This window comes from Oryza sativa, chromosome 9, assembly GCF_034140825.1.
Source record: "Oryza sativa Japonica Group chromosome 9, ASM3414082v1".
In the NCBI taxonomy this organism is placed as follows: Eukaryota; Viridiplantae; Streptophyta; class Magnoliopsida; order Poales; family Poaceae; genus Oryza; species Oryza sativa.
The window spans coordinates 4,075,810-4,098,280 of NC_089043.1; the positions used below are offsets into that span (position 1 = coordinate 4,075,810).

Below are 22,471 nucleotides of genomic sequence, written 5' to 3' on the forward strand. Positions count from 1 at the left end.
ATCATGTTTTCGGAAAATTAGTCCTTAAGGTTTGACCATTTGGCTTAACCTACAGTCGAGATGGCTCTGATACCAACTTGTCACGCCCGGAAATTCACTAGTAATTTCCGAACTTATTTGTGCATAAAATCCTCGTCCAGGAATCAGCCGAGGTACACAAACTGACAATTTAATATACAGATTCATCAAATTAACTAAACCGATAAATACTTACTTAAGAGGCACTTAGTCCTCACCAAGAAGAAAACTGCAGCGGAAAATAAAATCTAGCGAAGCTCCGGCTCCACTCCCACAGGCAGCTCAACTGGGGTATAAGCCAAACGTCTTCTCCTTCTGGATCCTTTTTCTTCAACTGAGGTTGATTGATTATTGCAAGGTGAGCATATGACATACTCAGCAAGCCACACAGCAAATATGCAAGTGCACAAGGATACCAAAGGATGGCATAATATCGGCTCATTTGCAAAAGCAGCATTTAGCAAAACATTTAAGAGAAGTAAAACAGTGGAGTAATTAATCAGAAATTTTAACCAACACTGAACAGCACACCCATGCTGCACAGGCCCAACCATTCTGAACAACCATACCCGGCTGAACAGATCTAACTCCAAACCAGGAGCTAAGCAAATTATTACCAGTTATAACATCTATAATTATGGTGAGAGGTGTGGGACTAATCACGAAAAACATTGCTCAACTCGCCCATAACCGCGGGCACGGCTATTCGAATAGTTTTACTCTGGCCAGAGGTGTACCACTGTACCCACAAGACACAGCCCCACATCATGTCACCATGTGCCTCAGTACCACCACGGTACCTCGGAAAGGGGCTGTGACAGTACCCCTTGCATAACACAATCCACCGCAGCGCACCATTCCTGGATCATAATCACCCCCTTATAAAACAAGGCATGGACTCCCCAGCGACCCCCGTGGGCTTATCTCCGCCACTTCTCAGTCTGGTGCCCCGCAATGAACCATGCTATACAAAAGATAAAGCCGTTGCCCACGCTGGCTTGTGGTTGGCACGGTTAATGTTTCACAACAGTAGCTCGCGAACCGGTCCTTAATTGTCATGAGCACGACTCTCAAAACCATGTGCTCACAACCCACCATTATCAAGTTTTAGTTGGCAAGAAATTAATTAACCAATCACGATCGACCATCGTGAGCTACCATTAAACCATCATTAAATAATAATGAATCATAAGTTATCCCAATAGTGTGCTAATGTTTCTAAGCATGGCTAAGCAATCACATCTAATATCTAGCTGAACCAATATAGAAAGCTCAACTAGTCAAATTATAATAACCCAAGGTATCAAGGATTAAAGTAATCAATGCAAACAGGCCATAACAAAGGAATAGGTTCACACCACCCAGTGACATTCGAAAATAAATGCACAGTTGAAATAAATAGAGAATTTAAATATAGGATCAACATGCTCAAAGGATTGTGTTTAGGATCTGTGTGACTTGCCTTGCAATAATCGGTCTTCAATTAATCTTCTTGAATTCTTCCGGCGCACTCGCGAACCTTCGCAACGACGGAAACGACAAGCTATCACGCAAAACGAGGAAAAAAGACTAATAAAAACCAAATAAACAATACATAAAAAGTAAACAAACATGTAGATCATATTTTTAGATGAATTATGAGACTTGAACGGCCTCATTCTGACTTCAAATGAATTTATTATGAATTTTACAAGATTAAATCTATTTAAAGCCCATTTAAAAAGAATTAAATAAATTTAATTCAATTTATGGACAATTTTAATATGTAGATCTTTATTTTATACAACTTTTGCAACTTGAACCACATTAAACTGAGTTAAGATGAATTAGTTATGAATTTTTAAAGATTAAATCGGATTAAAACCTTTATATGGATTTTAATTGAATTATGACGCAATAATGAATTATTTTTGAAAAGGAAAAGAAGGATTATTGCGTCAGCGGCTAGGGTTTCGGTGGACCGGGCGCACGGCGACGGTTCACGGGAACGAACGGCCGAGATCAACCCTATCCAAAACGGACGGCCGAGATTGATCGGTCCACGACCGGCTCACGGCGGACGACTCCGATGATGTCAGCGATGACGTCACCTCGGCGGCGGCGGCTCGGCGGCTTGGGCTCGCACGCTCGCCGGCGAACGACGGCGCGGCGACGCGAACGGAGAGCACCAGGACGAAGCGGACGACAAGGCGAACTCACCGGTGACCAAAGGAACGGCGGAAAAGCAACGGACGACGCCGGCGACGAGGAAGAAGCGGCGACAACCTTCGGGTCGACGACGGCGACGGCGCTCCGGCGGTCTTCGGCGGCGGCGAAGCGGCGGACGGGGACGGCAGCGACTTGGCGATGACGACGGCGGTCTTCCCGAGCGACGGCGACAGCTGGAGCGACGGCGGAGCACGGCTGAAGCGGCGGCGGCGACGGCGAAGCTAGGGCACACGGCGCTAGGGCGCTACACACGACGGCGGGCGAAGGCGAGAGAGGCGGCTGGTAGAGGAGAACTCGGGGGTCCTTTTATAGGTGCAAGAAGGCGGCGGCGAAGGCCCACGGCGACCGGCGACGAGAAGGAAACTTCGGGTTGGAGGGAGAAAAGAGGAATCCGATTCAAACTCGAATCCACCGGTTTCCAAAGAAAATTAGCCGATGTTTCCAAAAGAGAAAAGGAAGAGGAGATCGAGAGGATCATTTGTGTCACACCCTGAAAATTCAAAATATATAAATTGTTGTTTAAATGGAATTTCTAGAATTTATTTTAAAAGTCTTGAAAAGAAAATCTAAGTTTAATTAATAAATTCCAATATAAAAAGTGGCCAGATAAAATTTCATTAAATACTTTGCTTAATTCTATAATTCCTAGATTTTTCTGGGATTTATTTGAGCTAAGGAAGTATTTTTAATAAATGGAATTGCATTTAAGAAATAATTTAAATTGAAAAAGTTTTAAAAAGTCTTCTTTTGGCTTTGGGCCGAAAGTCGGCCCAAAACCACCTTCTCTCTCTTCTCGGCCCAGTCCGGCCCAGTCCGCAGCCGCCCGCGCGCGCGCGCCCTCGCAGCCGCTGACAGGTGGGTCCCACCTGTCAGGCCCGTCGTCTTCCTCGGGCCGAAACCCTAGTTTCGCGCCGCCGAGCCGCCGCCGCTGTTTCCTTTCCAATCCGGCCGTTCCTTTCCTTCTCCGGCCGAATCAATAGAGGGGAAATGATCTCCGGGATCTCCTCTACCTTTTCTCCTTTGGAATCTTTGGCTCAATCGGTTTGGAATGAGTTGGATTCGAGTTCGTCTCGGATTCGTTCTTCCCGAAGGTTTCCTTCGCCGTTGCCGTCGCCGTGGGCCTTCGCCACCGCCTCCGAGCCCCTTTAAAAGGATCCCCGTGCTCTTCTCTTCTCGCCGCCACCCTCGCCTTCGCCTCTCGTCGCCGGAGTAGCCCTAGCGCCGTGCGCCCTAGCTTCGCTGTCGCCGCCGCCGCTCCAGCCGTGCGCCGCCGTCGTTCCAGCCGTCGCCGTCACTCGGGAAGGCCGCCGTCGTCATCGCCAAGTCGCCGCCGTCCTCGTCCGCCCCTTCGCTGCCGTCGGAGACCGCCGGAGCATCGTCGCCGTCGTCAAGCCGAAGGTAGCCGCCGCTTCCTCCTCGTCGCCGTCGCCGTCCGTTGGTCGTCCGCCGTCGCCTTGGTCGTCGGTGAGTTCGCCGTGCCATCCGCTACCCGTTGGTGTCCTCCGTTTGCGTCCTAGTGCCGCCGTTCGCCGGCGAGTGTCCGCCGCCCGAGCCGTCTTCTTTGCCGAGCCGCCGCCGCCGTCGGTGACGTCATCGCTGGCGTCATCAAGCCCCTCTCCCGTGAGCCGCCGTGGACTCGTTCGATCTCGGCCGTCCGATTTGGATCGGATCAATCTCGGCCGTCCGTTCGCGTGAACCGTCGCCCGTGCGCCCGGTCCACCAAACCCTAGCCTGCTGACGCAATAAATCCTCTTTTCCTTTTCAAAAATAATTCATTATTGCGTCATAATTCAATTTAAACCGATTTAAGTGTTTTAATCCGATTTAATCTTTAAAAATTCATAACTAATTCATCTTAGCTCCGATTTAGTTGGTTCAAGTCTCTAAATTTTTCTAAAATTGAGATCTACACATTAAAAATATCCACATGTACTGTTCATGCTTGTTTTTGTGCTGTTTTGGTGATTTTGCTTCTTTTTGCTTAGATTCCGTCGTTTCCGGAGAGTCCGTTTTTGCAGAAGAAGAGTTTGAAGAGTTCCAAGGCCAGCAAGGCAAGTCACACAGATCCCAAACAACCCTTTGAGTATGTTGATCCTATTTAAAGCTATTGTTTCTATTCAACTATTGCATCTATTTTCGAATGTCATTGGGTGGAATTGACCTATTCTTTGTTATGGCCCTTTTGTACATTGATTACCTTATTCCTTGATACCTTGGGTTATATTAATTTGATTAGTTGAGCTTTATTTATATTGGTTCAACTAGATATTAGATATAATTGCTTAGCCCTGCTTAGAAACATTAGTACACTTATGGGATAACTAATGATTCACTATTATTTCATGATGGCTTATTGATAGTTCACGATGGTCAATCATGATTAGTTAATTAATTAATGTGCCAACTAAAACCTGGTAATGGTGGGTTGTGAGCACATGGTTTTGATGGTCGTGCTCATGGCAATTAAGGACCGGTTCACGAGTTTCGGTTGTGAAACATTTATCGTGCCAACCACAAGCCAGCATGGGCAACGGCTTTATCTTTTGTATAGCATGGTTCATTGCGGGGCACCAGACTGAGAAGTGGCGGAGATAAGCCCACGGGGGTCGCTGGGGAGTCCATGCCTTGTTTATAAGGGGGTGATTATGATCCAGGAAGGTGCGCTGCAGTGAATTGTGTTATGCGAGGGGTATTGTCACAACTCCTTTCCGAGATACCGTGGTGGTATTGAGGCACATGGTGACATGATGTGGGGTTGTGTCTTGTGGGTACAGTGGTACATCTCTGATCAGAGTAAAACTATTCGAATAGCCGTGCCCGCGGTTATGGGCAGGTCGAACAATGTCTTTCGTGATTAGTTTCACACTTTTCACCTTAGTAAATGATGCTTTAATTGGTAATAATTTGATTAGCTCCTGGTTTGGAATGGTATATTCCTGGTTTGGAGATAGAACTGTGCAGCCGGGATGGTTGTTCAGAATGGTTGGGCCTATACAACAGGGTATGTTGTATAGTGTTGGATTAATATTGCTTAATTATTACTTAACTGTTTTAAATTCTCAAATGTTTGCTAAATGCTGCTTTTGCAAATGAAACCCTATTATGCCATCCTTTGTTATCCTGTGCACTTGCATATTTGCTGCGTGGCTTGCTGAGTATGTCATATACTCACCTTGCAATCATTCATCAGAGGAAGAGTTCTTCAATGAGGCTGATGCTGTGGAGGATTAGGTGTAGCCTTGGTCAAGCTGCCTGTGGAGTGGAGCCGTCTGCGCCGTTTATTTATTTTCCGCTGCTTAGATCTTTATTGATTGAGAGGAACTATCTACCTCTGTAATAACATTTTATACGCTTATTAATTAGAGTAATAATTGTACTCTATTATCAATTTGTTATTGTGTGCCTCGGCTGATTCCTGGACGAGGGTTCACACACATATAAGCGTTTGGAATTTTGGATAGAAATTCCGGGCGTGACACCTCCGCAAGAAGTGGGAGGACTGGAAGAAGGACTGGTTCTACACCGCGTTGCCGGACCACCTGCGACTTTAGCTCCCCGCCGGCCCTCCCGAACGATCCGCCGCGTGGCTGGCGGTTTCGGAACTGGGCGAGGAATACGACGCAGTGCGAGATCGCCTCAGGGGCCTGCGAAGCCGGGGCTTGACGGGAGCGATGGTGTTCGGCGACTACTTCCGCCGTCGCATCGCGCCTCTCCAGGAGCGGTCCCGCGTGGGAGTACGCCGGTCACAACGATCCCATGCGCACCCACATGGGTGAACGCTACGACTGGGCGAGGAGGACGCGAAGACGATGATCTGGCGGGTGCTGGGCCTGGACACCGTCGAGCAAACACTAATTCCGGACGGGATCCTCCCCCTCTGCAGCAACCTCGACCGGGAGAGCATCCTGGTTGTGATGTCGGCCGTCGGCGCCGGCAGGGGTCAGTCCCGTCGGAGCAGCGCCGGACCAGCGGCTCCGGCGGGGGCGGCAGTTCCAAGGCGCCCGGCCCAAGCCGTGGGCCCGGGGAAGATTCGGCCGACGACCCGAAAGGGAAATGGAAGATGTACGAATCTCAACCACCCTCTCTTCCGCGCGGAGGGGGCGCCGAGCGAGTGCCGGACCGACCGCTGACGGGCCACAAGCGCCGCGCCGCGTTCAAAGCTGGACGGCAAAAGAAGCGGCTCCGGAAGATAGGTCAGACCGAGCCGTGCTGGGGGAGCTTCATCGAGCCCCCGAAGTGGACCTTCAAACGCCCAACCCGCAGGTACGATCGCCGGTATCCGCTTTGTGCTCTCTACTCATCTCGGGCTCTCGTTCCTTCCTCTTCTTTTTTCCTTTTTAACGCTATCAAGGTTCTTCTGTAGCTAGATTCCTTCCCAGGGGGTCTCGGCGTCCGACCCCTCGCAGGGGTCAAAGTCCGAGCGACCGGAACGGCCTGGGCTCGGCCGATCTAGCGTCGGGGGGGCTTCACAGCCTTCCGACGGGGCCGACGGGCCGCACGCCAGGTCCGGCGCCGAGTCCACCATAGCCGAGACGCGACCTGCCGCGGGCATCTGCGGCGGCGGCGTCCCCCCTCGGGGCAATTCCGAGGGCGCAACTCACGAGGAGCGCCACCCGGGGTCGGAGGCCGAGGCGGTTCGCGACCCGAAAGCTGAGGCTGGAGGCGGGCTTGAGCCCGAGGCCGAGGCCGAGGCTGGGGGCGGGCCCGAGCCCGAGGCCGAGGCCGAGTTTGCCGAAGGCCCCAAGACGGGGGGCGACAGGGACAGCCGCTCCCCCCTGCATCTGGGGCGCCCTCAGGGTCGTCCGCGCGGGAGGGGGGCCGAGAGCAGCCCCCAGTCCCGCGGGGGGTCCTGCAGTACTCTGTCGTCCCGGGGGCGGACCGCAACTTTCTCTTCTCCGACTCCCGCGAGCATGGAGCAGCTCCTGCAGGTGCTTGCCGTCGCCGATTCCACCGTCCGGGAGGGGCTCAACGCCCAAGTTCAGGCCCTGGCGGAGGAGCGGGCGGCTCTGGAGGTAGAGTGGGCGCAGCTCGCGGCGGACCGCGCGCGGGTTGACGAGGGGCGCCGCGTCGTGGACGACATGGTGGAGGTGGGGCGCAAAATGCACCAAGACCAATTGGTGGAGATCCAGGCGCGTGAGGAGACGCTGGACTCAAGTCATGCGGGAGACGGAGGAAGAGTGACAGGTGGCGCTCATCGCCTCGAGCGTCCTGGATGAGGCACTGGGCGACATCCGCTTGCAGTACGAGGCCCACGCCGAGGACCTGGCGAAGAGGGTCGAAGACGCCCGCGAGGTTCTCGACGCGGCTGCCGCCCAAGAGCGGCGGGCATCAGAGGCCGAGGCCTCGCTGCGGGCTTGGACGGCGGCGCTCGAGGCCGAGTGCAAGGCAGACGAGCGCGCCCGTTCCGCGCTGGAGTTCGAGCCCACGATTCATCGGCGAATCGAGGTCCTCGACCGAAACCAGCGCGAACAGGACATGCGCGGCCGGGAGCAGGCGCAGCGAGCCCGGGAGCTAGAGGGACGGGCTCAGGCGCTGGAGGAGCGGGTGCGCTCGCTAGACCAGCGCGAGTCCACCTTGGCCGCCCACGAGAGAACGGCGGCGGAGGCGGAGTCCTTCCTTCGTCTCCGCGAGGAGGCCGCAGCCAAGCGTGACCGGACCACCCTCGCTGCAAAGGCTTTGGTGGCTTGTCGCGCGGAGGAGCTATAGCTCCGGGAGGAAGCGTGCCGGGAACGGGACGCCGCGCTCGCCGAGCGTGAGGCCGAGGTGAACCGGCGCGAGGTGGCGGGGCGCCAGCTGGCCGAGCAACTCACGAAGCGCGAGGAGGCCGTCGCTGGGCGCGAGGCTCGGCATCTGGAAAGCGCCCATGCTGAGCGCGCGGCGATGGCGGCGAGGGCTTCTGAGCTAGAGGCCCGGGAGAAGGAGTTGGCGGCAGGCGGACAGCCCGGCGGCGTAGAGCTGGTCAGCCAGCTCACCGCGGCTTAGGGCACTCTTTCCGATCTGGAGCGCCTGGTGCAGGACCAAACCGGGGAGATCGCAGCTGTCGAAACATGAATTCGGCAATAATCAAAGGGGGTAGTGCACGAGACCTAAAAGTAGATGGATGCAGAGACACAGGATTTAGACAGGTTCAGGTCCTCTCAATGAGAGGTAATACTCTACTCCTGTTTGGGGATTTGAATCCGCCGGGTGTATTATAGATCTGACGATCTAGTTGTCTCATGCCCCCTAGAGGGCCTCTTGCCCACCTTATATAGGATGGGAGGCAGGATTACAAGATAGAAACCTTAACCAATACGGTATCGGTTTCCTAAATCTACTTTACAACCTTATCAAACCAGGATTTTAGGCCGTTCCATAATATACAGGGAAACGTAATACCCAAGTCATGATCCGTTACATATTTCATAGATATAAGTTATCCCCTATAACCAGTCGGATAACTATGCCGTGTGGGTATGGGGTACCCATAATCTCCACATTAGCCCCTGAGACCTTCACAGTCGAAAAGATAATCTTCTCTCGAACTAGATTACTCCAAAGCCGAGTGCTTCAATCATCTTCGCCAAGATCTCCCGAGTACTTTTACCAAATCTGAAGACTGTGGAGGGCTCAAAAATAATTAAATGTAAACTTTGGTGCATCGACTAGATGCACCTAATAGGTGTAGCCCCTGATTATGTGGTTAGTTGAACAAACCAAGCATATAGTCAAGGAATAAATAATCCAACCAACTGAGTGGTTTTTGATAATTATAGTCAACCAAGTGACTTGATATCAATATATAGCATATGCGGTATGAATCCCCCAAATAACATGATCCAAGTAATATATCGACTGTTTTGTAAAAATTGATGCGAGCAACCTAAAGTTGACTACATCATTAAAAAATCACATAGCAAAACAGCTATAAAAAAGAGCTTGATGTTGTGAATAAAGAAATTTCCAAAGTATTGGGCATATACCATGCGCACACTGCTTTAACAAATGTGCTTAAGTCCCTAAAAGACACATGATTTAACCACACCTAGAAATATATGGCATATGTGGTGTAACATCCGATTAAATAAACTCATAAGGATTTACCAACCGTCTGGAAAATGACCAAAATATATAATCAGCCTAAGCCATAATATTGGTCAATAAAAATGCACACTTACGTGGCAAAAAGCAACGATATTGTATCCAATCAATTGCTTAAAAACCCAAACAGAACCTTGACTTATATAAAAAAGTCAGCGGGGCAGCTATATAAAGCTTTGTTGTTTGACACCATTTAAGATGCATTGTACCAACTCCTAAAAAGTTGAGTAACTGCGGTATAAAAGGATTTTAAGGTATTGGGCACTTGATCACGCGCACTTTGGCCTAAGCAAAAAGTGCCTAAGTCCCTAAAAGAACGTGACAGGCCACACCTGAAAATATGGGCTGCAGACATATTAGGCCTAGGCCAAAAAATATGCCTTCGACACCCTTTAAAGGATGACACATGTTACATGCTCCCGAGTAATAAATCTTCCGGGTGATATAGACTAAGTGTAGCTCATATGAATAGCTTCTGATCTGAGTGATTATCCCTTATGGGAGTATACAGTTGATAGCCCTTATGGGGAATAATGATTAGTCCAGTCTTCGAGCATAGAAAATAATCTCAGCACTACGAGTGCATATTGCCTGTATCTAGAACAAAATCCAACTTGAAGGTATGATCCTTGTGTTTGAGTTAATAAGCCCCTGAGCATATATAGCTTGTCCTTCTGTGATAGTCAAAATTGTCCATTGGCAATAGCTGATGCAGTCGACATGGAGACGAAATGACCAACATGAAGATGATATCACCCATCAGAGGTGACAAAAGATGTCAGTGGTAGTAAAAACAGTGACACTAATCAAAGGTGATGAAGTCGCATAATCGTGGAGGCGAAGAAACCAGTCGGCAGCAGTCAGGTCAGCTAGCAGTGAAGATGAAGGCGCCCAACAACAACGACAGAGCAGTCGGTGGCGACGAAAGTAAGCCGACGGTGAAGACGTAGACGCGCATCAACGGTGATAGTGAAATCCACCAATCATGAAGATGAAGAAAATAGTCAGCGATGGCAAATGCATCCAACGGTAATGATGATTAGCGGCAACAGAGATAGCCGGCTATGATGACGAAGTTGCCCATCAACAGCAGTATAGTGGGCTATGTTGAAGAGGCTTGACAGGATGTTGATGAAGATGACGATGTCAGTAATCCAGTCAATAGCGGTGTAGCAGCTGATGATAATGACGAAGACGCTCATCAGCGTTTGCATAATAGGTCAACCGTGAAGACGAAATAACAAGTCGGTGATGACAGAAGCAACCGAAAGCGAAGATGTAGGCCCCCCTTAGCAACGACGGAGATGTCAATGCCGATGAAGTAGAGGTGCTGGTGATGATGTCAGTGATAAAAATCCATCAAACTGCTCAGAAGATATCGAAGCTCGAGCAGTTTCCTTGGTGCGAGCGTGTGCATAGCAAAGATTGAAGCAATGCCCCTTGATTTATATAGATGGCAATAGAACTTGGTGTTATAGCTGTTGTAGATGCTTCACTTTGAGGAAAGTAGATGCTCTTGTCCAACTTGTCTAAACTGAGCTGATTGGTTGATAACTCCAAACTCCCGAACATGTAGATTAAATCTTGAACTTGATACTTTGAGAAATTTGGAGTAGATTGTGGCAACATCCAGAAGCCAAAATTGTCGGTAAAATTGCTGAAGTAAAATGTCGGCTCTGAAGTGAAGACGAAAATAATAACTCCCAAAGTTGACTTGTTGATTGATTGATTTCTTCATCTTGACATAAAACTTGTCGAATTTTGAGTCTTGTATTTGTGTAGCCCCCGACTCTTTGGTTAGTTGGGAAACAACTGAACATAGAGTCGAGAACTGTAGCTTCCTGTCATCGAGCAGTCATTGCTTGAGTGAAGATGCATGTTGAAGATGTCCGAGTAGAAATATTGAAGATTGGAACACCACTCGTTGTAGTAAAATAATACGGCATTATACTTGTTGACGCATGCCGAGATGTCAAGGCTCTTGTAGACGTCGTGGTCGGCGAAGTAGCAAAGCTTGCGAGGTAGAGGCAATAGAGTTTGCCGGTGCCGAAGATAATAAAGGTGAAGTTGCTCCACCATGGTGACAAAGTTGCATAGCCGTGATGAAGTGAACACGAGTCAGTGGCAACAGAAGCAAACCGGTAGCGAAGACGCATAGTTGTGAAGATAAAAACACCAGTCGGCGGCGGCATAACCAGTTGGCGACGGAAGAAGTAGAATGATGATGAAAACGAAGACGTTCTTTAACAGCGGCAAAATAGGCCAGCCATGAAAGTGAAGACACCATGGGCGGCGCCGAAGGCAAACCAGCGATGACGATTACGCCAGTCAATGATGACGAAGACGCGCAGCCGTGGAGGTGAACAAGCCAGTCAGCGTCAGACAAGGCGGCCAGCAATGAAAACGATGACGTCCATCAATAGTGGTAGCAGTATAAACCAGTCGTAGAGGCAAGGGCACTAGTCAACAGCAGACGAGATGACCGGCGGTGAAGACGATAAGGCCAATCGACACTGCCAGAATCATGCAGCCATGGAAGTGAATAAACTAGTCGACAGCAGACGTAGACAGCTTGCATTGAAGATGATGACGCCTGTTAGCGGTGACGGCGACGTAGCCAGCCGTGAAGAAGATAGCATCAGTTGGCGTCATAACAGGCCAGCCGTGCAGGCGGAAACACCAGTCGGCGGCGGACGAGGCGACCGATCGGTGAAGAGGTAGACGCCCAACAATGGCGACATAATAGGCCAGCCGTGCAGGCGGAAACACCAGTCGGCGGCGAACGAGGCTGCCAGTTGGTGAAGACGTAGACGCTCAACAACGGCGGCATAATAGGCCAGCCGTGCAGGCGGAAACACCAGTCGGCGGCAGATGAGGCGTCCGGTCGGTGAAGATGTAGACGCCCAACAACGGCGGCATAATAGGCCAGCCGTGCAGGCGAAAACACCAGTCGGCGGCGGACGAGGCCAGCCGGTCGGTGAAAACGTAGACGCCCAATAATGGTGGTGTGACCAACCAACCGTATAGGCGAAGACACTAGTCGGCGGCGACGAAGGCAAGCCGGTCGGTGAAGACGTAGGGGCCCAACAACGGCGGCATAATAGGCCAGCCGTGCAGGCGGAGACACCAGTCGGCGGCAGCGAAGGCAAGCCGGTCGGTAAAGACGTAGACGCTTAACAACGGTGGTGTGACCAACCAACCGTATTGGCGAAGACACTAGTCGGCGGCGATGACGGCAAGCCGGTGGTGATGTTCTGACTGATCTATTCCTGGAGCGTAAGAGATAAGCTTAAAGCCATGAATCCCTTTTATGCATATCTGGATCTGGATCCTACGGAACAAACATATAGGATGAGTAGTATCTGATGTAAATATAATACTCAAGGAAAATTCAAGTATTTTAAAATGTTTATAAATATGTATTTCTCCACTTGTCAATTTTGATTTCCCCGAGCAGATGACTCCGTACGTTTAAACACTCTGCCCAACTAGTCATAGCCCCCAAGCATCGGGAGTCGGCCAAGGCACTTCCCAGACATGCAAATGAGTGACATGAGTTCGTCATTAATGGAACAAAGTTTCACGGATCAGAATTTACTACTCGGGTACTTTTGCAATTATAAAGAGCAGAAAATAAATTTATCTTATCTCTATGCTTTTGATTTATTCTGAATAATACTTAGCACCTTGCGTTACTCGGTCCATCCAACGAGCCCCCGGGTGCTAGGAATCGGCCCAAAGGCTACTATCCATTGACAAACCAAACGGAAAGCATAGGAAGATAGAACTCCATAACTCGATAGGCACTTTTGTACTCAGATTATGTCGCAAGCAATTAAGATAAATATTATGAAAATTGTTAAAAAAATATGATATAACATCTGTAACCCCCGACTCACTAGTCAACGGCGAACCAGTTGATGTAGCGAGGCAAAGGAAAAGGAAAATATCATATAAAGAAAATTAATGATGACTTAGCTTTGTAATATTCCCCTTGGTGATGACAGAGGTGGCCAATGTGGGAACAAAGTCGTCCATCAATAACAATGAAGACACCAGTCGACGGCGATGAAGGCGGTCGACGGTGAAAGCGAAGATGCCTACCAACGGTGATGTGACCAACCAACTGTGAAGGCGAGGCCACCAGTCGGCGGCGATGAAAGCGAGCCAGCGGTGAAGATGTAGACGCCCATCAACGGTGGCATAATAGGCCAGCCGTGCAGGCGGAAACACCAGTCGGTGGCGGCGAAGGCTAGCCAGTCGGTGAAGACGTGGACGCCCATGAACAGTGGTGTGACCAACCAACCGTATAGGCGAGGACACCAGTCGGCGGCATTGGAGGCAGGCCAGCGGTGAAGACTTGGACGTCCAGCAGCAGTGACAGAGGCAATTGGCGTGGGTACTGGTTGGCTGATTAATCTCCTATAGTACAAACGCCAGATGCAACCACATATCACCCGACCAATCCATGCTCGCCCAATCTGGTCGGGAAGCTTGTCCTTTTATGAATCGGACTCAGCCGTTCATTAGACATGCCAAAAGACATATCACAAATTAACTTGTGATTAGTGAAAAAATAATAATAGATTAATTAATATAATAGATCATAGATTAGATCAGAATGACTAAAGCAATTGCAAGCTCTAGGGGGCATGAGCACATATGATCGTCAGATCTATACTACACCCGGCGGATTCAAATCTCCAAACAGGAGTAGGGTATTACCTCTCATTGAGAGGGCCTGAACCTGTCTAAATCCTTGTCTCCGCATCCATCTACTTTTAGGTCTCATGCGCTACCCCCTTTTATTATTGCCGAATTCATGTTTCGCCAGCAGCCCTCCGCCTCACCAACGAGATCGGACCGGGCCAACTTTCCGATGCCATCGAACGGCTGGAGTGCGCGAGGCGCCGGGTGGGCATCTCCATGCGCCGGGACAGGAAGCTCCCGCCCACACAACCGGCACTCGCGCTCCGGCTGGACGGGATGGCGGCGGATTTGGAGAGGCTGGAGGAGGAGGTCGGTGAGACCATGAAGTCGTCGTCGGCTTCTTTGGCGTGCGTTGCGGTGGAGCTGGTCCTCGCGAGTCATCAAGCTCGCGACCCTGACTTCCTCCCGTGGCACGCGCTCGAGGACGTCCCCCCGGGAACCGAGGCGATGGCTCGGGAACAAGTCCGGGAGACGGCCGACGCGATCGTCTCCAGCTTCGAGGGGTCAGCCCCTCGGTTCAACCTCGCGCTGGCCTCGGACGAGGAGAGTGGGAGCGAGGACAGTGGTGGCGATGACTGCAGCGAGAACTGGGACGAGGTGGTCATCGGCGCCGGACTCGGGGGCCTGGGCACTCCATGACTATCCCCGTTTTTTCTTCTTTTGTTTTGTTATATGCTCGCGGTGAACGCTTCAAACTTTAGGCCATCACGCCATCCTGCTTGTAAATAAAGCTTTCCCTTCGCACCTTTATGTTCTTGCTTTCTCCTTTGAATGCCTGCAGCAACGAAAGAGGAAAAAACCAAAGCGAATGCACTCAGTTGACTTCCTTGTGATTAAGCTGTCGTTCTTACCCCCTTTATACCCCCCCCTCGGGCTCGTTCTGGTGAAAAAGGGAATTCGCGCTCGGTCTGCGGGACCTAGGTGGCCAGGGGTAAGGCCGTCGCCCCGAGGGAGCTGCCGAGCGGGTCTGGCCAGACCGAGGCTACAACGACCGGGGGTCGGGGATGGCCGTGTGTAGGCCATTCCGAGCCCCAAGGGTTCGCCGCAGCCCGGGGCGCGGCCTGCGATTAGGCTCCCTTTCGGCGGTTTTCAGGTCCCCTAATGCCACTTAGGGTCCAGAGGAAACGCGAATCGTCCTTTAAACCAGGACGAGCCATAGGAAAGAGTAAGAAAAGGCGCACAACGGCCTCTGCTTAAGCGGAAAAAATTATTGCTGAGGAAGGGAAAAGATACAACATATTTAACAGTGGTAGCCCCCGGCCAAGCCCGCACAAGCCAAGGGATGTGTGTGGGTTGGCCCGAGCCCCATGAAAGCAAAAGCGCACCATCCTATGGATAGAAACAGTGGAGGTGTTCGATATTCCAGGGGTTAAGCAACTCCGTGGTTAGCCGAACGGTGCCCGGCCGGGGCACGCCGACCACTTTTATGGTCCTTCCCCCATTGGTGAAAGCTTGCTCAGCCCCAAGCGCGACTGCACGCGGCGTTGGACGAGGTCGCCGACTTGTAGTGACCGGGCCCAGACATGGCGTTGATGGTAGTGCCGCAGGCTTTGCTGATAGCGCGCTGCGTGTAGGGCCGCACGCCTTCTCCGCTCTTCAAGATAGTCGAGGTCGTCGCGGCGAAGATCATCCTGGTTGGCCTCATCGTACAGCGTGACGCGAGGCGAGCCCAGGGAAAGCTCCGAAGGTAGGACCGCCTCGGCGCCATACACCAGGAAAAAGGGTGTTTCCCCTGTGGCGCGACTTGGAGTGGTCCGAATCGCCCACAACACGGCGGGCAATTCCTCGAGCCACGAACCCCCGTGTTTCTTCAGGACATTGTATGTCTTGGTCTTGAGGCCTTTGAGTATTTTGGCGTTGGCTCGCTCGACTTGGCCGTTGCTCTTGGGGTGGGTGGGCGAGGCGAAGCACAATTTGATACCCATGTCATTGCAATAGTCGCCGAACAGCTCACTGGTGAACTGGGTGCCGTTATCCGTAATGATACGGTTTGGCACCCCGAACCGGGACGTGATGCCCCTGATGAACTTGAGGGCGGAATGCTTGTCGATTTTGATGACCGGGTAAGCCTCGGGGCACTTGGTGAATTTGTCGATGGCGACGTACAGGTGCTGATACCCGCCTCGTGCCGCTTTGAATAGTCCGAGGATGTCTAGCCACCAGACCGCGAAAGGCCAAGAGAGTGGGATGACCTGCAAGGCTTGGGCCGGCTAGTGGGTTTGTTTGGCGTGGAACTGGCACGCCTTGCATCGCCGGACCCATTCTTGGGCATCTTGCAACACAGTCGGCCAGTAAAAACCCTGTTGGAAGGCTTTACCGACCAATGTGCGTGACGGCGAATGGGCCCCGCACTCACCCTGATGAGCGTCGGCTATGAGCTCGACGCCTTGCTCCCGAGAAATACACTTCAAGAGTATCCCGTTGGTGGCACGCCGGTAGAGGGTCTCTTCTACGAGCACGTACCGCTTGGAGATGCGCACGAGCTTCTCAGCTTCTGCGCGATCCTCAGGAAGAGTATTTTTGTCGAGATACGCCCGGATGTCAGTCATCCAAACGACCTGACGAGGGGGGTCGGGGTCGAACCCCTCGGTCCCCGAGGCCCGCGGGTCGTCAAGGGTCGGGGCGGAGGTCGTGGCATCGGGGTCCCTCGGGGGATTCAGCCGCGCCGACGGCTGTGCGAGCATTTCCTCGAAGGTCCCCGGGGGGAGTGGGGCTCATGCCAACGCGATGCGCGACAACTCATCAGCGACTGCGTTGTCGCGTCGGGGCACGTGTCGGAGCTCGAGTCCGTCGAAGTGGCGTTCCATGCGTTGCACTTCACGGACGTATGCGTCCATTTGCGGGTCGGTGCACTGGTACTCCTTGGAGACTTGATTCACGATCAGCTGGGAGTTACCTAGGACCAGGAGGCGGCAGATACCCATTCCGGCCGCCGCCCTCAATCCCGCTAGGAGTCCTTCGTATTCCGCCATATTGTTCGTAGCTCGGAAATCGAGCCGAACGACGTACTTGAGGACGTCCCCGCTTGGTGAAGTCAGCGTGACTCCGGCCCCTGCACCTTGAAGGTTGAGGGAGCCGTCGAAATGCATAACCCAGTGCCCGGCGCGAATGTCGGTGTTTGGGTCCTCTCCATCTCCAGGTAGGGAGGGAACGTTGGACGGGACAGGGTCATCCACCGGGGTACACTCCGCGATGAAGTCAGCCAGGACCTGGCTTTTGATCGCGTGTCGTGGTTCGAAGTGCTGGACAAACTCAGCAAGCTCGATGGCCCACTTTACGATCCGACCAGTACCCTCTCGGTTGTGCAAGATTTGGCCGAGAGGGTAAGATGTCACTACGGAAACCCGATGCGCTAGGAAGTAGTGGCGCAATTTCCTTGAGGCCATTAAGACTGCATAAAGCATCTTCTGGGCCTGTGGGTATTGGGTTTTCGCGTCTCGGAGTGCCTCACTGACAAAGTAGACGGGCCGCTGCACCTTTCGGTGGGGCCGGTCTTTGTTGTCAGGGGCAGGTGGCCCGGGGCGCCCGTGCTCAAGGGCCCCGGGGGGGGGGGGTCTCGGGCCTTATCAGGATTATAGGCCTCGGGACCACCCGCCAGAGCCTCCCCTCCTCCCACGGGGGCCTCGGGGTCCTTCCGGGGGTTGGGGGCTTCGGGCGTCAGGCCTTTGGGGGCCGAGGGGCCGTCACCAGTCGAGGGGGCCCCTGGTCCACCCTCATCGCGCTCAACTACCAGAGCGGCACTCACCGCGTGGGGTGTCGCGCCCAAGTAGAGCAGCAACGGTTCCTCTGGCCCCGAGGCTACCAAGATGGGGGGGGAGGTGAGGTAAGCTTTCAGCTGATTTAGAGCTTGCTCCGCTTCCTCCGTCCACACAAACGGCCCGGGGCCCTTGAGGAGCTTGAATAGGGGCAGCGCCCTCTCTCCCAGCCTCGATATGAATCGACTTAGGGTGGCCATGCATCCAGTGACGCACTGCACATCCCTAAGCTTGCTGGGGGGCGCATCCTCTCTATCGCGCGTATTTTCTCGGGATTAGCTTCTATGCCTCAGGATGTCACGACCGGAAATAACCCAACGGGCGTTCCTTACGTGCGTGCATTAATCCTTGTCCCAGGAGGCAAGGTACACCAAAAGTTGATACAATTCAGAGTTTAACAAGCGGAAGCGTAAATAGTTAATTTATTACATGGGCAGCGAAGGCCCAGCACACACAGAGACAAACGAGAAACAGCGGAAGACTAGGGCGACGACCACAGGCACTTGACGGCAGGCACGAGCTAGACACCAAAGCCTTCATCTTCCAGGAACTCCTCTTCTGGGTTTGGGAAAAATCGAGCAAGACTGAGTACAACCACCGTACTCAACAAGACACACCCACAAGTGCAGAATAAATGCAAGGGAGTACAAGGGAGTTATAATATAAAGGGTTAGGGTTTGCAGTAAACAGCATTAAAAGACACTTAGTTGCTCAAAGCTATTTTGTAAACACGATTCTAGAACTATACAATATTATTAAACAAGGCCGTGAACCCACACGAACCTGCCTTAACCCAAGGCCTACGATGATTCAGACCGAACTGGCAACCCGACCCTGGGTCCCAGCTCGCCCCAAGCCAACCCAGGCCAACCAATCCACATTCTAGTTGTTAAGCAGGTTTTAAGAATTAAAACACTAACTTGGGTACATTGCTCGGCTTGCCCATAACCGAGGGCGCGGCTATTCGAATAGATTATACTCTGATCAGAGGTGTACATCTTTACCCACAAGACACATCTTCCTCACGTGCAACCACGTGCCACATACCACCACGGTATACAGACGGAAGACGTGACATAGTTTCCAACCCATCCTAGCCATAGACAAGAGTACCGACCCAATCCCACCTATGGCCGGAACCCCCGGGACAGGCAGGCAGGACTGAGCCCCTAGCAGCAGGACACCGGCCCTGTGCCATGACATCTCGACTACTGGGCCGCAGCTCGTGTAGCCTTCATTTGCCCTAGAGATGTCCATCGACCCCCGACTTCTTCCATCTCCATCCGTGTACTTTTGTTTATAACCAGACTGAGCCACAAACTAAGCCTTACCCACTAGACATGTGGAAGTACGGTAGTGCTTTGCAACAGAGGCCCGAAGACCGGTCCTTATATGGCCGAGGTGCTACTATCAAAACCATGCACCCCGAGCCCAGCCTAAAACCATTTTGGGGGTTTTGAATAGAAGGAGCGGTGTGAAGCCAATTCCACAATAACCAAACCATTCCATAGTGTCCAGGTGATATGATGTCACGTCCTGATAAATTCATCCCGAAATAAAAATCATCTTCTAAAAGGAATAATAGAATTAATTAAAATTCGAAAAGAAATTGGCAAACCCTAAAATACGTACAAGAAAAATTCAAATGTGGCCCGGAGAATTTTTGTTAAATTCTCCTTGGTCTAAAAGGAGCCCTCAAATTTTAGTGGAATTTTCAGAGCACAAATAATAATTATTAAGAAATAAACAAAGTTGAAAAGGTTTTATAAAAAGAAAAAAAACCTAAAAGTCTTCTTTCCCCCCTTCCCTTCTTGGGCCGGCTCGGCCCAACTCTCCCTCCCTCTCTCTCCTCTCCCCGCGGCCCATCGGCCTCCTCCCCGCGCGCGCGCCGCTGACAGGCGGGCCCGCCCGCCGCCCTCGCTGACGGGTGGGGCCCACCTGTCATCGCCTTCCTCCCGCCGCTCCCGCCGCTCGCCCGTGCCCTAGCGCCGCCGCCGCCGCCGAATCCGCCGCATCCCGCCGTCCCCGCGCGCCATAAAGAGGGGGAAATCACTCCCCGTGATTCCCTCCCTCTTTCCCCCCACTTTCCCCTCTCTCTCTCCCTCGGATTCGTCCGGATTCACTCCCGCGATCTTCGCCGGCGCTTCAATGGCGGCCGAGATTTCCGCGGCCGATTCCTTCCCCTCCGGCCGCCCTCTCTCACTCCCAACCCTATATAAACGCTCCCCGTGCCTCCCTCCTCCGTTTCCGACCCTCGCCGCACTCTCTCCCCGTCGGATTCGAGCCCGCTCCGTCGTCCTCTCTCTCCGCCGTCGCCGCCGAGCTCCGGTTCGCCGCCGTCGTCGCCCCGGACCTCCTCCCGCTTCGGCATCGCTTCCTTCGGCTTCGACGCGTCCTCGTCGACCTCGTCCGCTCCTCCGTTTCGCCCGCCGACCGTCGGAGCGCCGCCGTCCTCGTCGATCCGAACCGCGCCGCCGCCTCTCGCCGCTTCGGTCGCCGTTTCCGTCACCGCCGTCGACCCGGGGTGAGCCAAGGACCGCCGCTTCGCTTCCCTCTTCTCTTCTCTCTCTCGGCTGCCGCTCCGCCGTGCCTATGGCCACCGCCGGCGACCATAGGGGCGCGGGCGCGCCGCCTCCCGTCGGCCGTGCCGGCGAGGCCGCCTTCGGGCGCGCCCCGCGGCTGCCAGGTGGGGCCCGGCCGTCAGCCGCCCGCGCCTTCGGTGCGGCTGACGCGTGGGACCCACGGCGCCGGCCGGTGTCAGCCGCGTGCACCCGGTCCACCGTGGACCGTGAGGCTGCCGCGTGGGCCCCACTCCCGTGGACCCGGTCCACGCCCCCCCCTCGGCTGACGCAATAAATCCGATTTTAAATTAAAAATTTAAATGAAGAAATTCGTAAATATCCATTTAAAGAACATATAAACTTCAAATGGCCATATCTTGACCATTTGAACTCGGAATTGGACCGTTCAAGTCTCTAATTTTTCCTTAAGAAGTCAAGAACCCATTTTTGTGCTTTGTTTCTGCTTGTTATATGGAGTTTAGTAGAGTAAAAGCCTTTTCTTTTCCGTTGGTCGTGTAGACGCTGCAGCTTCGGAAGATCCGCTCTTCGTGGAAGTTGAAGCCGGCGTTTGGGAAAGCGAGCAAGGCAAGTCACATCATCTTTGAACATATTGAATCCTAGTTTGTAAAATTATGTTGATTTAAATTATTGCATTATCGCTTTATTTAAATTCCCGCGCTATCACTGTTTTATTTAGCCATGCCTATTTACCTTTGTTATGACCTTATTATTGTTATTGTTATTATTACCTTGTTCACCCTAGAATAAACAAAACCCCAACTAGTGGACACTCTACTCATGGTACCACTAGTATGATTTTAGGTAGATGCTTCGCTTTTAATTAGGTAACATTAGGCGGTTTTACAACCCTAGACTTTGGGAATATTCACATCTGTCACACCCTGAAAATTCAAAATATATAAATTGTTGTTTAAATGGAATTTCTAGAATTTATTTTAAAAGTCTTGAAAAGAAAATCTAAGTTTAATTAATAAATTCCAATATAAAAAGTGGCCAGATAAAATTTCATTAAATACTTTGCTTAATTCTATAATTCCTAGATTTTTCTGGGATTTATTTGAGCTAAGGAAGTATTTTTAATAAATGGAATTGCATTTAAGAAATAATTTAAATTGAAAAAGTTTTAAAAAGTCTTCTTTTGGCTTTGGGCCGAAAGTCGGCCCAAAACCGCCTTCTCTCTCTTCTCGGCCCAGTCCGGCCCAGTCCGCAGCCGCCCGCGCGCGCGCGCGCCCTCGCAGCCGCTGACAGGTGGGTCCCACCTGTCAGGCCCGTCGTCTTCCTCGGGCCGAAACCCTAGTTTCGCGCCGCCGAGCCGCCGCCGCTGTTTCCTTTCCAATCCGGCCGTTCCTTTCCTTCTCCGGCCGAATCAATAGAGGGGAAATGATCTCCGGGATCTCCTCTACCTTTTCTCCTTTGGAATCTTTGGCTCAATCGGTTTGGAATGAGTTGGATTCGAGTTCGTCTCGGATTCGTTCTTCCCGAAGGTTTCCTTCGCCGTTGCCGTCGCCGTGGGCCTTCGCCACCGCCTCCGAGCCCCTTTAAAAGGATCCCCGTGCTCTTCTCTTCTCGCCGCCACCCTCGCCTTCGCCTCTCGTCGCCGGAGTAGCCCTAGCGCCGTGCGCCCTAGCTTCGCTGTCGCCGCCGCCGCTCCAGCCGTGCGCCGCCGTCGTTCCAGCCGTCGCCGTCACTCGGGAAGGCCGCCGTCGTCATCGCCAAGTCGCCGCCGTCCTCGTCCGCCCCTTCGCTGCCGTCGGAGACCGCCGGAGCATCGTCGCCGTCGTCAAGCCGAAGGTAGCCGCCGCTTCCTCCTCGTCGCCGTCGCCGTCCGTTGGTCGTCCGCCGTCGCCTTGGTCGTCGGTGAGTTCGCCGTGCCATCCGCTACCCGTTGGTGTCCTCCGTTTGCGTCCTAGTGCCGCCGTTCGCCGGCGAGTGTCCGCCGCCCGAGCCGTCTTCTTTGCCGAGCCGCCGCCGCCGTCGGTGACGTCATCGCTGGCGTCATCAAGCCCCTCTCCCGTGAGCCGCCGTGGACTCGTTCGATCTCGGCCGTCCGATTTGGATCGGATCAATCTCGGCCGTCCGTTCGCGTGAACCGTCGCCCGTGCGCCCGGTCCACCAAAC

At 52.6% G+C, this 22,471-nt stretch overlaps 1 protein-coding gene across 1 annotated transcript; it reads left to right on the forward strand.

The window, feature by feature from the left end:
- The first annotated feature begins 7,136 nt into the window (after positions 1-7,136).
- LOC136351833 (uncharacterized) lies at positions 7,137-7,932 on the forward strand. Its single transcript, XM_066304253.1, has 2 exons — positions 7,137-7,355; positions 7,468-7,932. The coding sequence occupies exons 1-2, from the start codon at positions 7,137-7,139 to the stop codon at positions 7,930-7,932; spliced, it is 684 nt and encodes a 227-aa protein (XP_066160350.1).
- The last annotated feature ends 14,539 nt before the right edge of the window (positions 7,933-22,471 follow it).